Genomic DNA, 15,394 nt, shown 5'->3' on the forward strand with positions numbered 1-15,394 from the left:
CAGCTATTACTTAAAATTATTTGACTCACTTTTTCTTTTACTTTGCCTTCCTCAGCAGTTAAATAGCACCAGCAAAACGTGTAGCTGTCTAGTAACTGAGCAACACAGTAAAACCATCAGTACTCTTGCTGTGATTGTTTTGTATATGTAAGAAATTAGAATGTTGTTTGGTGCACCACAGACTCCCAAATCTTGCAAATATAAATATCTGTTTCAGACTTATTATAATCCATTACATTCTTGGGTATTAATTACACAAAAATAAACACTTACTACTGTGCACAGTCAATCAGTTGGTATTCGTTTGACCTCTCGAAGCATGCCTTTACTCCTTCATCATCCCAGAGCTTTTTTGCATGTTCAAAGAATTCCTGAAAATTGGAAATGTGACAAATAAGAGATTTCTCAGGTTTTGTTTTAATTAAAAAGAAACATAATGGTTCCTCCCTCCTCAAATCTTCATGTATTAAAATGGTTGCAACATGAAAAATTATACATTTAAAGAAGAAAAGGTGGAGAATTATTAGCGAGGTCAAAGTCTCAGAAAAACTAGTTTGGACTGTTGAGTACTTTCACATACAACCTATCAGTTGGTTTCAAGAATTTTATATGATCCAGCCTTTCACTACTTTTCCAAAAGAGTACTTGTCTAGTTGGAAAGTAAGAATTAATAAACTGAAACAGGCTAGCTTCCCTGTGTGGCCAGAAGAAATGTTAAAAGGGTTGAAACCAGGTTGGTGTATCTCAGTGGCAGAAGACAAATTTCCAAGTAAAAAATCAGATTCGCTGACACGATGGAATTTGAATAGCAGAAATTAAAGATGAGTTGGAACTGACTCTTAAAATCGTAAGGAAACCTCAACACCAAGCAACTCAGCAGACAACTCCATAGGAGTGTGAATATGGCAATGTTAAAGCACCAATATTTATTTTTTTGCTTTGATGGACAGTGTGTTGGTTGCATTTAGCAGCCTAGCAAAGAAAGCCCTGAAAATTAGCTTCTAGATGCTACTCCTGACATTGGACCCTTTATTCCAGGGGTTCTTAACCCTTTCCAGACTACTGTACTCCTTTCTGGAATCTGATTTTTCTTGCATACCTCAAGTTTCGCCTCACTTAAAAACTTAGGCTTAAGCTTTCTGCCCTGGGCCCCATAGAGTCTAACACTGGCCCTGGCAGCCCCATTAAAACAGACTTGCCTACAGTTTGAGAACCGCTGGTACAGTGTATGGAACGGTATAAACAAGTCCTTGTCTGTATGATATTTTATTTTGTTTAGTTTGCTAATGCTTTTTGTGTAGCCTGTTGTCAAACTAGGCAAATATCTAAATGTGTTGATGTAACTCCCGGAAGACCTCTGCATACTTCTGGTTCAGAACCACTGCCTTATTCAAAAAACTCTGGCCTCAGATTCTGGGGAACCTAGGAAGTACTTTATATCTAGGACTATGCCATAATTAAGAAGACCACCCTGAAACCAAACTAACCCAACATACCTGTTCCTAAAAAGTATAGAGAGCAGCTATAAAAGACAAGCAATGCTCTCTCTGTGTTTGGAGGCACTTGAAGGTACCTTGGCTCCATTGTTTGGGAAAAAGGCAAAAAACACAATTAGGAAGGTCCCTCATGTAAATTCACTACAGACTGGACCTTTTGTAGAAGCTCATGCAGAAACCAGAGAAAAAATGTTGATGTACAGAAGCCTATGGTCTTCCCTCTGAGACAAAAATAAACCAGCAGTTTCTCATCATAGCGGAAGGTAGCTCTTTGCTGTCAGAAATTACATTCTGGAAGAGATGTAAAACCAAGACTCTTATCTTTTATGTGAATTAAAGAGTCCATGGCACTTACCACAAGAATAGATGTGCTGGCCCTACTGAGCTGGACAAAACCCACTTTACAAAATTACATTTTGTCTACCTAAATTTCACACTGCGGTTTTGTTTGGAGATGGCATTATCTTTCACTTCCGGCCCTAAAAACCTATTGTGTACTGTTGCTGTATGCTGTTTAAAAGCTTTTGTATCCCACTCCAGAATGTGGTGTTAGAACAGGGGGGTCAGGACTCTCTAGTTCTATTACAAACCAAAACAAAAAAATCAACGCCCCCCACCCTGTTAAAAAAAGTAACAGTTAAGATTGCTAAATTACAAGGCATTTACCTATCACATCATTTATACAAACACAAGTCCTTGTAATTAAGAGCATCATAAATCTTACCCTTCCCAAATAAACAAATGTATTATTCTCATCCAGTGTGATGAAATAAGCATTTCATTATAACAAACAAACTTTAACTCTGGCCCATGGAATTTTAAAGCTTTGTTATTGTTGGGGTTTTTATTGGGGTTTTTGCTGTTGTAACTAAGTAAATTTTGGTATTTTCTTTTAAACAATAATGTGAAATGGGAAGCAGCTAACATGTATCAATTGGCAGTAGAAGTTTTTAGTAATGCACAAATTGCTGTTTATTGAGAATAATGTTGCATATCTAATTTAATAGGAAAAGTATGTAACATTGTCAGAAGAATAAATCTGGATATGATCAGGACAATCTAATTTTCCAAGCCAAAGCTACAGGGCAAGCTAATATGTAGCTTTATAATGGAAGCTGGATGTAACCTCAACTCTGGAAAGGTTATTGCCTCTTCGTAATTCCTGGCTCAGCTACTAACTTGCTATGCGACTTTCAGCAAATTACTTAACTTGTATCTGGTTCAATAGCACTATGGAAAAATGTGTCCAAAAACACTATACACATCATAGGACAGTTATGAGGCTCAATGATGGTCTGTAAATTACAGAAAGGGATGAAAAAGCATGTTTTCCAACCCCTACTATATCCTTTAAACAAGAACAATTTTTTCTGTGGTAGTAAAATTCATAGCAGAAATTTTCTGTTATGCATTACATTAGTATTGAAATCACCCTCCAGTCTTAAACTCCACCTCCAAAAAAACACCACCCACAAGGTAATACAGCACGTCTAGTCTTCAGTAAGTGACTGCCAGATGCTGACAAAACTTTCAGCTTAGAGTACAAATGCAGGAAAGATTTTGAGAAGAGATAGTACACCATAAAAGCAAACCATTATTTTTCAAATGTACTGTATGTAATGTAGATACAGTCAAATAAAGATAAATGACTTCCACTTTCCTGAAGGATTTCAAACCTTGTAGAAAGTGAAGTGTTAAACAATAAAACATAACACTCTATGCATTGTGTTAATTCACAACTACTGTTTCTCTTTCTGTTGTGACTATTACAAGGGCATCCAGATGGCTAACTGGATGCAAGAAATTATAATCAAATGAAAAGCAAACATTTCTCTCTCTCTCAAGTAATTTGTTCAGACTTCAAGAGAGAACTTGATGGTATAATAATCTCAATTCTTTTTAGATTTACTCACTTCACAAATTCTGGAGCCAGACCCATCTGGGTCAACCAGAACTACCCACTAACCTAAGCCTTACAATTCAAAAGAAGTTTTCCTTGGGTGGGTTTTTCCTTTTGATTTTTGTGTTGAAGAGGAAATGAAGTATTCAGTGACTTTGAAAGGGAAAATTCTGGTAACTGTGTAGGATATGAGAGTCTCTAAAAATTCCTAGTAATACTTTAAACATTAAAATTCTACCTTTTGAAGTTATGCTACAGCCACCATAAAGCCCTCCCCTCTTACAGCAGAAAGAGAAACCAAGCGAGAGAACAAAGAAAGAAAAAATTAAGAGGGTGGAGGAAGGAGAGAACTGCGAACATAAAACAGAGAATGCAGCTATAAAATATAAAAATGAAAAATCAAAGCATTAATAGAGAGAGATAGAAAGGAAAGATATAAGAAAGGAAATAAAAAATAAAATCAATAAAATAACTGGAGAGAGGAAAAGCAGCAAAGAATCCTGTGGCACCTTATAGACTAACAGAGGTTTTGGAGCATGAGCTTTCGTGGGATGCGAAGTGGGTATTCATCCACGAAAGCTCATGCTCCAAAACCTCTGTTAGTCTATAAGGTGCCACAGGATTCTTTGCTGCTTTTACAGATCCAAACTAACACGGCTACCCCTCTGATACTTGACACCATGGAGAGAGGAAGAAACCAAAAGGGAAAGTAAAAATCAGAAAAAATGGCACAATCTTTAGATTAAAATATTTGTTTCATAAATATTTAATCCTGTATTTTATTGGATTTCTCTGTTTAGATTGGCCTGTATTGTGATCCAAGAGTACTACCATTTAAGGGAAGGACATGAGGAAGCAGCATGGTGCCAGAAGAAAATTCAGCTGTGGTCCCCAGATTTAGGGTCCAGCGCTTTAGTTCCTGGAGTATGATGAGCTGGAACCCCTCTCTTCCCTCATGGCATCTATCTTTGTAGCCAACCTGTGATAAGATATGGTCAGAGTAGGAGGTGGAGATGTTAGTATAAAACCACGCCCTTTTCCAAAGACTGCTTACAGGCTTCTGCTACTTTACTTATGTTTTTACTTTACTTATGTTTGTACCTCCACGTGGTAAACACTTCTGACTTCTGGGTGTTTATTTTTAAAATTTATATTTCACTTTCTATAGAAAAAAACTGCAGCTTTTGGTGTGGCAAACAGTGTTTTGATAGTGGGTAAAATAAAGTACTTTTAATTTGCACTAAAAATTTCATTTTCTCTTTTCTATTTTTGTTTTACATCTGTTTTTCATTAGATGCAAATTTAATTTTGCATTTCTTTCTCCACAAGTATAATTCTGCATATCTATTACCCCCATTTTGGATACAGACACCTTACACAAATCATTGTTGGTCTCTAAGACCATACAAATATGTTGGGCAGAAATTATATGCCTCAAATATTTTAGCCTGATTATTTTATTTTACAGCAGACTGTTTAAAATGATTCCCAGATTTCTTAGTCTAACACAAGTCCTATAATACAGAACAAATATACCTGCCTCTTTAAAATGGATTGAGCTACTGCAGAGGAGCATATTTGTCTGCAAATTGCCTCCCACCTACATTTACAATCCTTTTTCCTTGATGACTAAACCGTTCCACAAAAATCCTACACCATTTCAAGACAACCATCACCACCATTCACTTTCCATGCTCACTTTTAACCCTGTCTCTTACCCTAATAAGCACCCTAATATATTATCTCTTTCTTAGCTGCTCAAGACACCAAGATGTGAACCAGATCCCACATCTCAAATTCACCTCCTACATCCTGAGAATTGTCTAGATCCAGCCTAGTTCCTACCTTCATCCACTAAGACATTAGGTAGCATTTATTCGGCTTTCTGGAAAGATTTTAAGAAATGACTAGTGCTTTTAGCTGCCCCAGTTTTTAGATGTCTAACCTAAGGCATATCAGAGGGGCCTGATTTGCAAGGCTGGGGGCTCAGAACTTCCTGAAATCAGGCCCTTTAAGAAGTCTAAAGCTGGACATGTAAAAATTGAGGCACTCCCAAATCACTAGTGACTTTTTACAATCTTGGTCTAAAGAAATATAAAATTGAGCTTTGATATTTATTGTAGACACCGAAATCTACTACCATAGAGATAATTAGTACAACAGAACCTAAAGAGAAACTGGGAATAAGATAATACTATTAGGAATAGTCCAGATAATAATACAATATTCATAGTAGGGTCATAAAAAAGTAAAGCACAAACTTGCTTCTTCCCTAACTCTTCATTAGATAGATAAACAAATGCATAAATATTTACAATCCTATCATATCTTTCTTGACCTGGGATCTAAATTAAAGATCAGAGCCAGCTTGCAGGAGTAAGGGATTATGCTTCAGGTCTCATTAGCTACAGGTATTTAATTTCTTTAGCTGTTTAAGTGGCTAGTGTAAATTCAGTTATGAAAAAGTCAAAGCCACATGAATGCTACACTTTTGATTTAATTACAATCAAGATGCAAAATATAGTACCTTAAATATTTAGTAACAATACAGACCTGACTGAAAGAGTAAGGAAAATAAAAAAAACACCCTTTCAATTTCCTTAGATACCCAAAATCAAGGACACACATTTTCGAACTCTCTATTCACTTACACATCATTTGTCTTTTTGTTGTAAATGTAAAGGTTCATGCATCACCTAAAAAGGTGTAGTAACACAAACACATGCTATAGTATTGTTTTGAGCTGGGTGAAATCTTGCTATGGGTTGAGTTAAAATCTCATTCAAACTGATGATACTTTTCATTCAAGATAGCTGTAAGAAACAATTATGGGGCTATACCTGAAACAAAGCGTAACGGAGTCTGCCCAGAAACTAGTACCATTCCACTGGGTATTCTGATTAGGCGTGCCTGTGTGCAGCTGTGTGAGGGAGCACAGAGAAGAAGAGAGACAGAAAGAGAGAGAGAGAGAGAGAGAGAGAGAGGCAGAGGAAGAAAATAAGAAAGTCAAATAGGAGCCTGGAGCCACAGTGAGACCCTGAAAAAAGGGGTAGCTAGGTCAATGGAAGAATTCTTCCATCGACATAGTTGGGTCTACTATAGGAGTTAGGTCAACCTAACTACATCGCACAAGGCATGAAATTTTTCACAACTCTGAGTGACGTACCTAGGTTGACCTAAGTTTTAGGTGTAGACCAGGCTTACTTACAAGAAACTGCTTCTTTTGTTCTTGGTTCCTCCTGTGTTCAGAGAAGCAGGACTTCATGCATTTCTTGTAAATAAACAAGATTGCATCAAAGAAAATAGACTCCATCAATTTCTGCTTCCAACTGGAACACATCCAGGGCTGTGAAATTTGGCTAGCTGCTCATATCAAAAAGGGGCAACAATAAAACACACAGTGACTTTAAGATACGTACAAGTGTATATCAAGTACATTCCGCTTCCTGGTGCTACTGCCTATAATCAGCGCTGAATTTTCAATTAAAGATTAAAATTTTTTTTAAAGGGATCTCAGTTAACAGTTTTCAGCACTTTCTCTGTAGGATGGAGAACATGTAGGGAGGTTCCTTCTTCACAAAACATATAATGACAGAAACTGTGAAGCAATATTCATAGGAAATCATTATTAAAATCACTATTTCAAATGTGCTTAAAGGAGTTTACAGCATGATCCTTCTTGAAATTTAAGTTTCCTTATGTAAGAAATAAACATTGCATGAGAAACCTACACTCACTCATACAGTGCCTACAAAACCTGTAACGGTGCCTTAAAAAAGGAATTGTTTGACTTTCCATGTAGGGAATAAAATTTTAAAGTGTCTAAATTAGGCAAGAAATATAAGAGAAGACTAAAAAGCCAAATATCTTCATGGAAAAATCTTTATCTATGTTGGAAATGAAATTCTTTATATGATGACTGCCTTACAAACTAAAAAAGGTCATATTAGATCAGTCATTTTGTTTGCTAATGAGACTCTAGGCACTTGCATTCCAGATGAAGCACACATTGTGGCTGTCAGATGCTATCTCTAACCCTCCTAGAAATTGGTACGCAGAAGACAACATAGTATTTTCTCTTCTACGTATTTACTCTGTTAATGCACTGTAAAACTTGCATGACTCCTCAACAAGATAATATGAAATCAGGTCATTTCCCCCTACCTCACACTAAAATTCATATTCCTAGTCTCCTGACCCTTGGATATCCAAACTTATTTCTTAATTCAAATACAGCTTTAATCTATTTATCTGTCTGATTGGTATGACAACCATTTAAAGAATGTGGAACTAAAGTGACAAATGTCCTACAATGATATAAGTAGTACATATTTTTTATGGTTTTATACTATGGTGTGAAAGTCAAAGTCTTGAATTTTATTCTTTGATGTGGTTACTTTTTTGCTCTTGTTTTAAACCAATCTATGCAATTCACTTAAAAACAACTGTTTTGTTGTTTTTGAAAGACAGTACATAAAATTTATATTTACAAATGCCTTGTTCTCTACATACCTAAATTCTAGAGCAAATAAGGCAAGAATCATATAAACCACCTCATTTTATACATAGCCCCGATTCATTACCTGAGCACTGTCCATCCTGTGCACTGAATGAAGGAGGGTCCTGTGTAGGGTGACCAGATGGGATGAAGAAAATATCGGGACACACAGGGTGAGGGGGGTTCCATTCCAGGTTCTGGAGGAGAGTGGTTTTAACCCACACACCTCCTGGGTATGGTGCTCTGTCCCTCTCTAGTGGCACCGAGACCACTTAGGGATTAATGAGCCTGCTACAGCCTTAGCTAACAGGCATACGGCTTTTAGCTCATGCAGTAGAGGCTCACGCACTTCGCTCCAGAGGTCCCAGGTTCAATACCGCTCACCGATGACCAGGGTCTGTCAACATTACACATACTCTAGTGGTTCCAGACCCTTTGCTCTAGCATGTCTGACACCATGCCTGCCCTTCTTGCTGCTATCCTTCTCTGCTACTGTTCTTCCCAAGCCTGTCCCTCTCCCTCTTCTATTGTGCCTAGCTTGTCCCTGTTCCCCATTATGTTCCTTGCTCCTCTACATGAGTCAAGCTGCTGCTTCTTTCTCCTCCATGCTACCTGGGCACCAGAGGTGGGGACACTGAAAGCACAGAAGAGACAGTCTCCCTATTCTCAATCCTTGCACCACACAACCCCTAGCAGCTAGGAGGAGCAATTACAGGGGAAGTCCAGCTTAGTTTCAGTTGTCCAGGCTTGGAGCATGCTTAATGCAGATACAATCCTTTGAGAATTTAGCTGCCAAATCCTAAGAAACTTCTACTGTGCATGTTCAAATTGTGACTTTCAGAGGCTTATAATGCAGCCAAATTTGGGTGGCTTTTCAGAGAGGCAGAAAAATGAAACTTCCTGAGTAAGTTCCTGCTCCAAAACATAAACATGTTAGAGCTTCTCGACTAAATGGTTGGAAGAATTTTTTTAACATGGGCAAAACAATGTATTTTCCCCTTATCTCATTCTCTGAAATGGCTGAATCATTTTTGTTTTTTTAAGTTTCAGCTGACACCTGGCACGGAAAAATTCAGTCCAAATACTGCATCTACAATAGAAACTCTCAGCAACCAAAATGATTAGGGGTTTGGAACGGGTCCCATATGAGGAGAGATTAAAGAGGCTAGGACTTTTCAGCTTGGAAAAGAGGACACTGGGGGGGACATGATAGAGGTATATAAAATCATGAGTGGTGTGGAGAAAGTGAATAAGGAAAAGTTATTTACTTGTTCTCATAATATTAGAACTTAGGGCCATGAAATGAAATTAACGGGCAGCAAGTTTAAAACAAATAAAAGGAAGTTCTTCTTCACACAGCGCACAGTCAACCTGTGGAACTCCTTGCCTGAGGAGGTTGTGAAGGCTACGACTATAACATGGTTCAAAAGAGAACTAGATACATTCATGCAGGTTAAGTCCATTAATGGCTATTAGCCAGGATGGTTAAGGAATGGTGTCCCTAGCCTCTGTTTGCCAGAGGATGGAGATGGATGGCAGAAGAGAGATCACTTGATCTTTACCTGTTAGGTTTGCTCCTCTGGGACACCTGGCATTGATCACTGTTGGAAGACAGAATAGTGGGCTGGATGGACCTTTGATCTGACCCAATATAGCCATTCCTTATGGTCTTATGTTAGGCAACTGCAATTACAGGCTTTGCTGTCAGCTCTGCCTTAACAAAAAGTCATCTTCTATTTATACAGAAAAATGGGATTTGCCACACTGGATCAAGACCACTGGCTCATCTAGTCTGGTATTCTAATTCACACAATGGACAGTAACCAGTGCCTCAGAGGAAGATACAAGAAACCCCATGATGGACAATTACAGACAACCTGCTCCAAAAGGAAGTTTCTTCAGAACCTGCAGCAGTTAGTGGTTGGCTTGTGCCCTGAAGCCTGATAGCTATAATTTTAAAAAACAACTATCAAAAGTAACTGCAGATGTTTTAGAAAGCTCATAAATGTTGAATCCTTTTCTCAGTGCTTGCTATCATTAATATCCTGTGGCAATAACTACTAGTTATTATGCATAGTGTTCTCTTATCCGTTTTGAATTTGTCTTTCAGTTTCATTGTTTTGTATTAGGAGACAGAGCAAATAAGAACTCCTGATTTATCTTCTCTGTACCATTCATAATTGTGTCTGTAACTCCATTGTGTCTTCTCACTAGCATTCTCACTCAACTGAACAGTCCCTAACTTTTACAACTCCCCTCATAGGTTAGTCTTTCCATGGCTCTAATAATTTGTCTCCTCCCTCTGAACCCAATCTATTTCTTCTATATCCTTTTTGAGACAAGATGACCAGAACCATACATTAGGGTTTGCAACTTTCTAATGGCACAAAACTGAAAACCCCTGCCCCGTCCCTTTCATGAGGCCCCACCCCTTCTCTGAGGCCATGCCTCTGCTCACTCCATCACCCCGCACTCACCATCATTCACTTTCACCGGGCTGGGGCAGGGGATTGGGGTGCGGGAGTTCCGGCTGGGGATGTGGGCTCTGGGGTGGGACCGGGGATGAGGGGCTTGAGGTGCAGGAGTGGGCTCCGGGCTGGGGCAGGGGGTTGGGGTATGTGAGGGTGTGAGTCCTGCTAAGTGACAGCACAGAAGAATCCCATGCACCGCTATAGGCTGGGGACCGACTGGCTAAGCAGCAGTTCTGCAGAAAAGGACCTGGGATTACAGTGGATGAGAAGTTGCATACTGGGCTGCATTAGTAGAAGCATTGTCAGCAGATAGAGGGAAGAGATTATTCCCCTCTATTTGGCTCTGGTGAGGCCACATCTGGAGTACTGCGTCCAGTTTGGGCCCTCCACTACAGAAAGGATGTGGACAACCTGGAGAGAGTCCACTGGAGGGCAACAAAAATGATCAGGAGGCTGGAGCACATGACTTACAAGGAGAGGCTGACAGAACTGTGCTTAGTTAGTCTGCAGAAGAGAAAAGTGAGGGGGGGATTTGATAGCAGCCTTCAATAAAGAGGATGTTTCGGCTATTCTCAGTGGTGGCAGATGACAAAACAAGGAGCAATCGTCTCAAGCTGCAGTGGGGGAGGTCTAGGTTGGATATTAGGAAAAACTATTTCACTAAGAGGGTGGTGAAGCACTGGAACGGGTTACCTAGGGAGGTGGTGGAATCTCCATCCTTAGAGGTTTTTAAGACCTGGCTGGAATGATTTAGTTAGTGTTGGTCCTGCTTTGAGCAGGAGGTTGGACTAGATGACCGCCTGAGGTCTCTTCCAACCCTAATCTTCTATGATTCTGACTCCAGCTGGGGGTGCAGGCTCTGGGGACAGAAATGAAGGTCTGGGAGATGGCTATGGGCTGGGGTTGGAGTGCAGGGGACAGAGCACTGTGTCTGGGGGTGCAGACTCTGGAGTGGTCTAGGGATGAGGAGTTTGGGGTGCAGGAGGGGGCTATGGCTGGGGCCACGGGGTTTGGAGTGGGGGACGGGGTGTGAGCTCTGGCTGGGGTGCTCTGGCTGGGGCTGGGATGGGGTTTAGGGTACAGGAGGGGGCGCTGTGCTTGGGCAGGGGGTTGGGGTGCGGGGGGGTGAGGGCTTTGGCAGGGGATGTGGGCTCTGGGGTGAGGCCAGGGATGAGGGTTTTGGGGTGCAGCAAGGGGAGTAAGGCTGGGGCAGGGGGTTGAGGTGAGTCTGGGTGCAGGAGGGGACTTTGGGCTGGGGTAAGGGGTTAGGATGCAGGTGGGGGTTCGGGATCCCAACAGCACTTATGGGCAACGAAGTGGCCACCAGGTCCCTGCAACCCCTAGGCGCATGGGTGGGTCCATACGCTGCCCTTGCACCCGCATGCGCCACCCCCGAACTCCTATTGGTCACAGTTCCTGGCCAATGGGAGCTGCAGAGCTGGCACTCGGGGCAGGGGCAGTGCGTGAATCCCTCGCCGCCCATGCATCTAGGGGCTACTAGGACCTGGTGGCTGCTTCTCGGAGTTGCAGGGAGCCTGCTTTAGCCCCAGGCCGCTGACTGGACCTTTAAAGGTCTGGTCAGCAGTGCCAACTGGAGCTGCCAGTGTCCCTTTTCAACCAGCTATTCTGTTCGAAAACCACATGCCTGGCAACCCTACCAAACATAGCATCAATACTGGATATCTTTCTAAGAAGATATGCTAGACCTCAAACAGAAGTTATGGCCTGAGGCAGAAATTACTGGGCCTATGTTATGCAGGAGATCAGATCAGATCTTCAAAATGGTCCTTTCTGGCTTTAAAAATCGATGACATTATCATTTACATTTCTGATGTAGCAAGTCACTCTTTGACAAAGACCTAAATTACCATAAAATGACTGTTATTAGAGAGAATATTCAAACAATGCTAAATCAGGTTGTTTTAATCCCACATTGTATTACAAAACAGGAAAAAACAAAAACACGGGATGGTACAAAGGGCGAGGAGGATCCAAAGGCTTCAAAATATCTGTGGCACAATATTCTGGGAACAAAAACCTCCTATGTTTTACTGTAATCAATGACTGTGCTACAGTCTTCTCTAATGCCATATTTTTGCCATATTCCTTCAAAATGAATTATACAAAAATCCTCAGCATTAGTAGGTGCTATAAACAACAACCTGAAATCCCTTGATCTGGCATCAGTCGCTTTGAAATAACATATTTTTCAGGTACATCAGTGACTCACCATAAAATCTGACCCTTTCTGTGAAAAATATCATGTATCTGCACAAAAATTGGATGCTTTCTATAAAAAAACAACAAATTAAAATGCAACTGAGCTCATATTATGGAATACTAACATTCATAAATACTAATACTCACTTTCTGATATGCAGTACATAGGATTCTTGCCAGATTTAACGCCCCTCTGGCAGAGTTCTGACACTTTTTAAAAAATCTCCACAAGTATGTAAAATTAGGAGATCAAGTACCACTGATGTTTATCCTCTCACCATTTTTATTCCTCCCTCTCAAATGTTGATCACAGTAGTCCTGCCTGCATTACAAAACCAGCCGACTCAGTGGACCTGGCTACTACATAGTTAAAATGTGTAGAGTACATGGGATTAAACAGTGTTCTAACAAAATCATGACTGGGTTAACACTTTGGACATGGTCAAACAGCTAAATGGTAATAAACTATAGACGCTAGCAGGTAGTGTTGGCAGCTAGATACTAAGGAGATGGGTACAAAAGTGTTGGGGCAGATTATACGGAGTCCTTCTTTGAATCAAGAGGATAAACATATTATGACAGACTAGAGATCTTTGTGTGAACTGGCTGTTATACCATCACAACCATTCTTAAAAAAGAATCTATACTGTGTTGAATAGGTAATTTTAATACATACAAGCTGCACAGTTCAGTTACTTTATCATGGGGTATGTTTGGTTTGGATTTTTCAAGGTAACCTTTTCAAACGTTTCACCAGGTAAAACCACAAGAGAGAAGTCTGATCACTTATCTCTCAAACAAACAAGCATGGTCTCTTGATAATCAACCTTTTGTTTAGGAGACATGAGTGTCCCTTATGGCTCTACCAGTTCCATTTCTCAATCCTTTATGTATCAATCTGATCAACGAGGGAGCCTATTTTGCTGTTGGTAAACAAAATTCAGCTGCCCAACCTCCTAAGGCTAGCAAGATAGATAAAGAGGGTTACAATTTAAAAACAAAATTATGGGCATGACAGAAGATCCCTTTAATTTTTCCAATAGCACACTAATCAAAACCTTCATTAGCACCAAAGTAATAGCCTAAGAATAATTAAAGCCATTTAGGAATGGCCACTCTGCACCCAAGGGACCTGCTTAATGATTATGTTCAGAGCTTCCTTATGCACCTGCTCTAGTGTCATCTTAATTAGGCAGTAATCCTTGGGGAGAAGATAACCTCTACCCCCAGCAGGGTATTTTTCTGCTGTAACTTCTGGGTGTGCAATAATCATGCAATTACCTTGCTAATTAGTAAAACATTTTAATAGGCAAATCAGCAGTTTGGTGCTAACAACAGAGTTGTCCTCCAGGACCTAACTAGGTGCCTGTCAAACAGAAATCAAAAGACACAACCTAATTCTTCTCTTCACACACCACACCTCTTTTCACTTTCTTTAGAAAGTAATAATCACAAAAAAATTGGATGAACCCTCACTAAACATAACTTTAATCTATGTCTTAACGTGGAGGGTTTGTAAACAGCGTTCCCCATTGAATACATTTATGTCAGTGCATCTTAGGGCTCTGAGAGACCAGAATCAACTAATCAACTCCTAAGAGAATCCTTCCGTACCTGGAATTGAAAGGAAAATACCTAGCGAAACAAAGTGCACTATAAATGTGCTTAAATAACGGTTTAAAACTTAACCAAAAAGGAGAACTGTAAATACACAGAGTATTTTGTGAATTATGGAGCTGCTTAATAGTGGCTCCATGTTTAAGCTTGCAACCAGTGTGTGTGCCACTATAAGCTCTTTTTTCATCCTTTCCCCCCACTCTCTTCCAACAAGCACAATTGTGACTTTAAAAAAAAATGAAAATCACCAGAATTTCTCTAAGTAGATCACAGACTTCATTTGTAATGTTTGAACTATATATTAAGGCTTTATTTTTCAGTTCTACATCTGTAAAAATGGACTCTCTCAATTTTACAGAAAGTATCTAACAATTCTTTAAGTCCTACTAGTGCAAAAAAAATGATTGTATTTAAAGTCTTGAAGATTTCTACACAATTGAACATAGGCAAAGTCTTGCAAATAGGACAGTCTTCTAGGAGGGGGTGAAGGACAAAGCAGCGGTTAATAAAACAGCTACTTTAATGACCGGTTTCCCATCTCAAAAAATATTTAATGTCAAGATAATTGTCAGCTAAAATTTTAAATGAAAATTATGGTATTACAATGGTATTTAATGTTTAAAGAACTTAATGCCTTCATATAGGAAGTACTTCATAATTTAGCTAGTGTAGTACTTTAGACACATTAGTTCTAAAGAGCAGCTCACTTTAGTCCTCTTTCCACTCCTCAAAAAATGCCTTGTTCTTCCTGAACTGGATGGCCTTGCCCAAGTCAGTAAGTTAGAAGCTTTATTCATATTGAAGAAATTAATCTCTCATTTCAAGCTTCCTTCTCTTCATTTTAATTCTATGCTTCATTTTATATTCCTGGGGGAATTCTGCGCCACTGCGCAATGCAGAATTTTGCAGAAATTAATGTTGAGTGTGCAGAATTTCCTCCCCCACCCTCCCCAAATGGTCTGCAGAAAGGCTGGCCACTACTAGGTGCCGCTGGACCTGGCAGAGCCCAGCTTGCAAATATAAGACAAGGCTGGGGGGAGGGAACTGGAGCATTCCCAGAAGTTGCAGTTCCCAGCACGCCCTGAAGGAAGGAGGTGTCATCATGCAGGAACCTCCATGTAAGTCCAGGACCCAGCATCAGCTCTGGATTCCTGGGTTCCTGGAGGGTAGGGTCTGTGAGTGTCTGGGCTGG

At 40.0% G+C, this 15,394-nt stretch overlaps 1 protein-coding gene across 4 annotated transcripts in view; it reads right to left on the bottom strand.

Moving 5' to 3' along the window:
* Positions 1-15,394, bottom strand: part of GNAL (G protein subunit alpha L) — a 314,416-nt gene that overhangs the window by 96,843 nt on the left and 202,179 nt on the right. For 3 of the 4 annotated variants that reach the window (XM_050942158.1, XM_050942160.1, XM_050942159.1), the window contains one exon: positions 274-371. The exons of the other annotated variant lie outside the window; for it this stretch is intronic. In XM_050942158.1, coding sequence (XP_050798115.1) covers positions 274-371 — 98 coding nt within the window. The remainder of the gene's footprint in view (positions 1-273; positions 372-15,394) is intronic. 4 annotated transcript variants of the gene reach the window in all.

Source organism: Gopherus flavomarginatus, chromosome 2 (assembly GCF_025201925.1).
Source record: "Gopherus flavomarginatus isolate rGopFla2 chromosome 2, rGopFla2.mat.asm, whole genome shotgun sequence".
Classification (NCBI taxonomy): domain Eukaryota; kingdom Metazoa; phylum Chordata; order Testudines; family Testudinidae; genus Gopherus; species Gopherus flavomarginatus.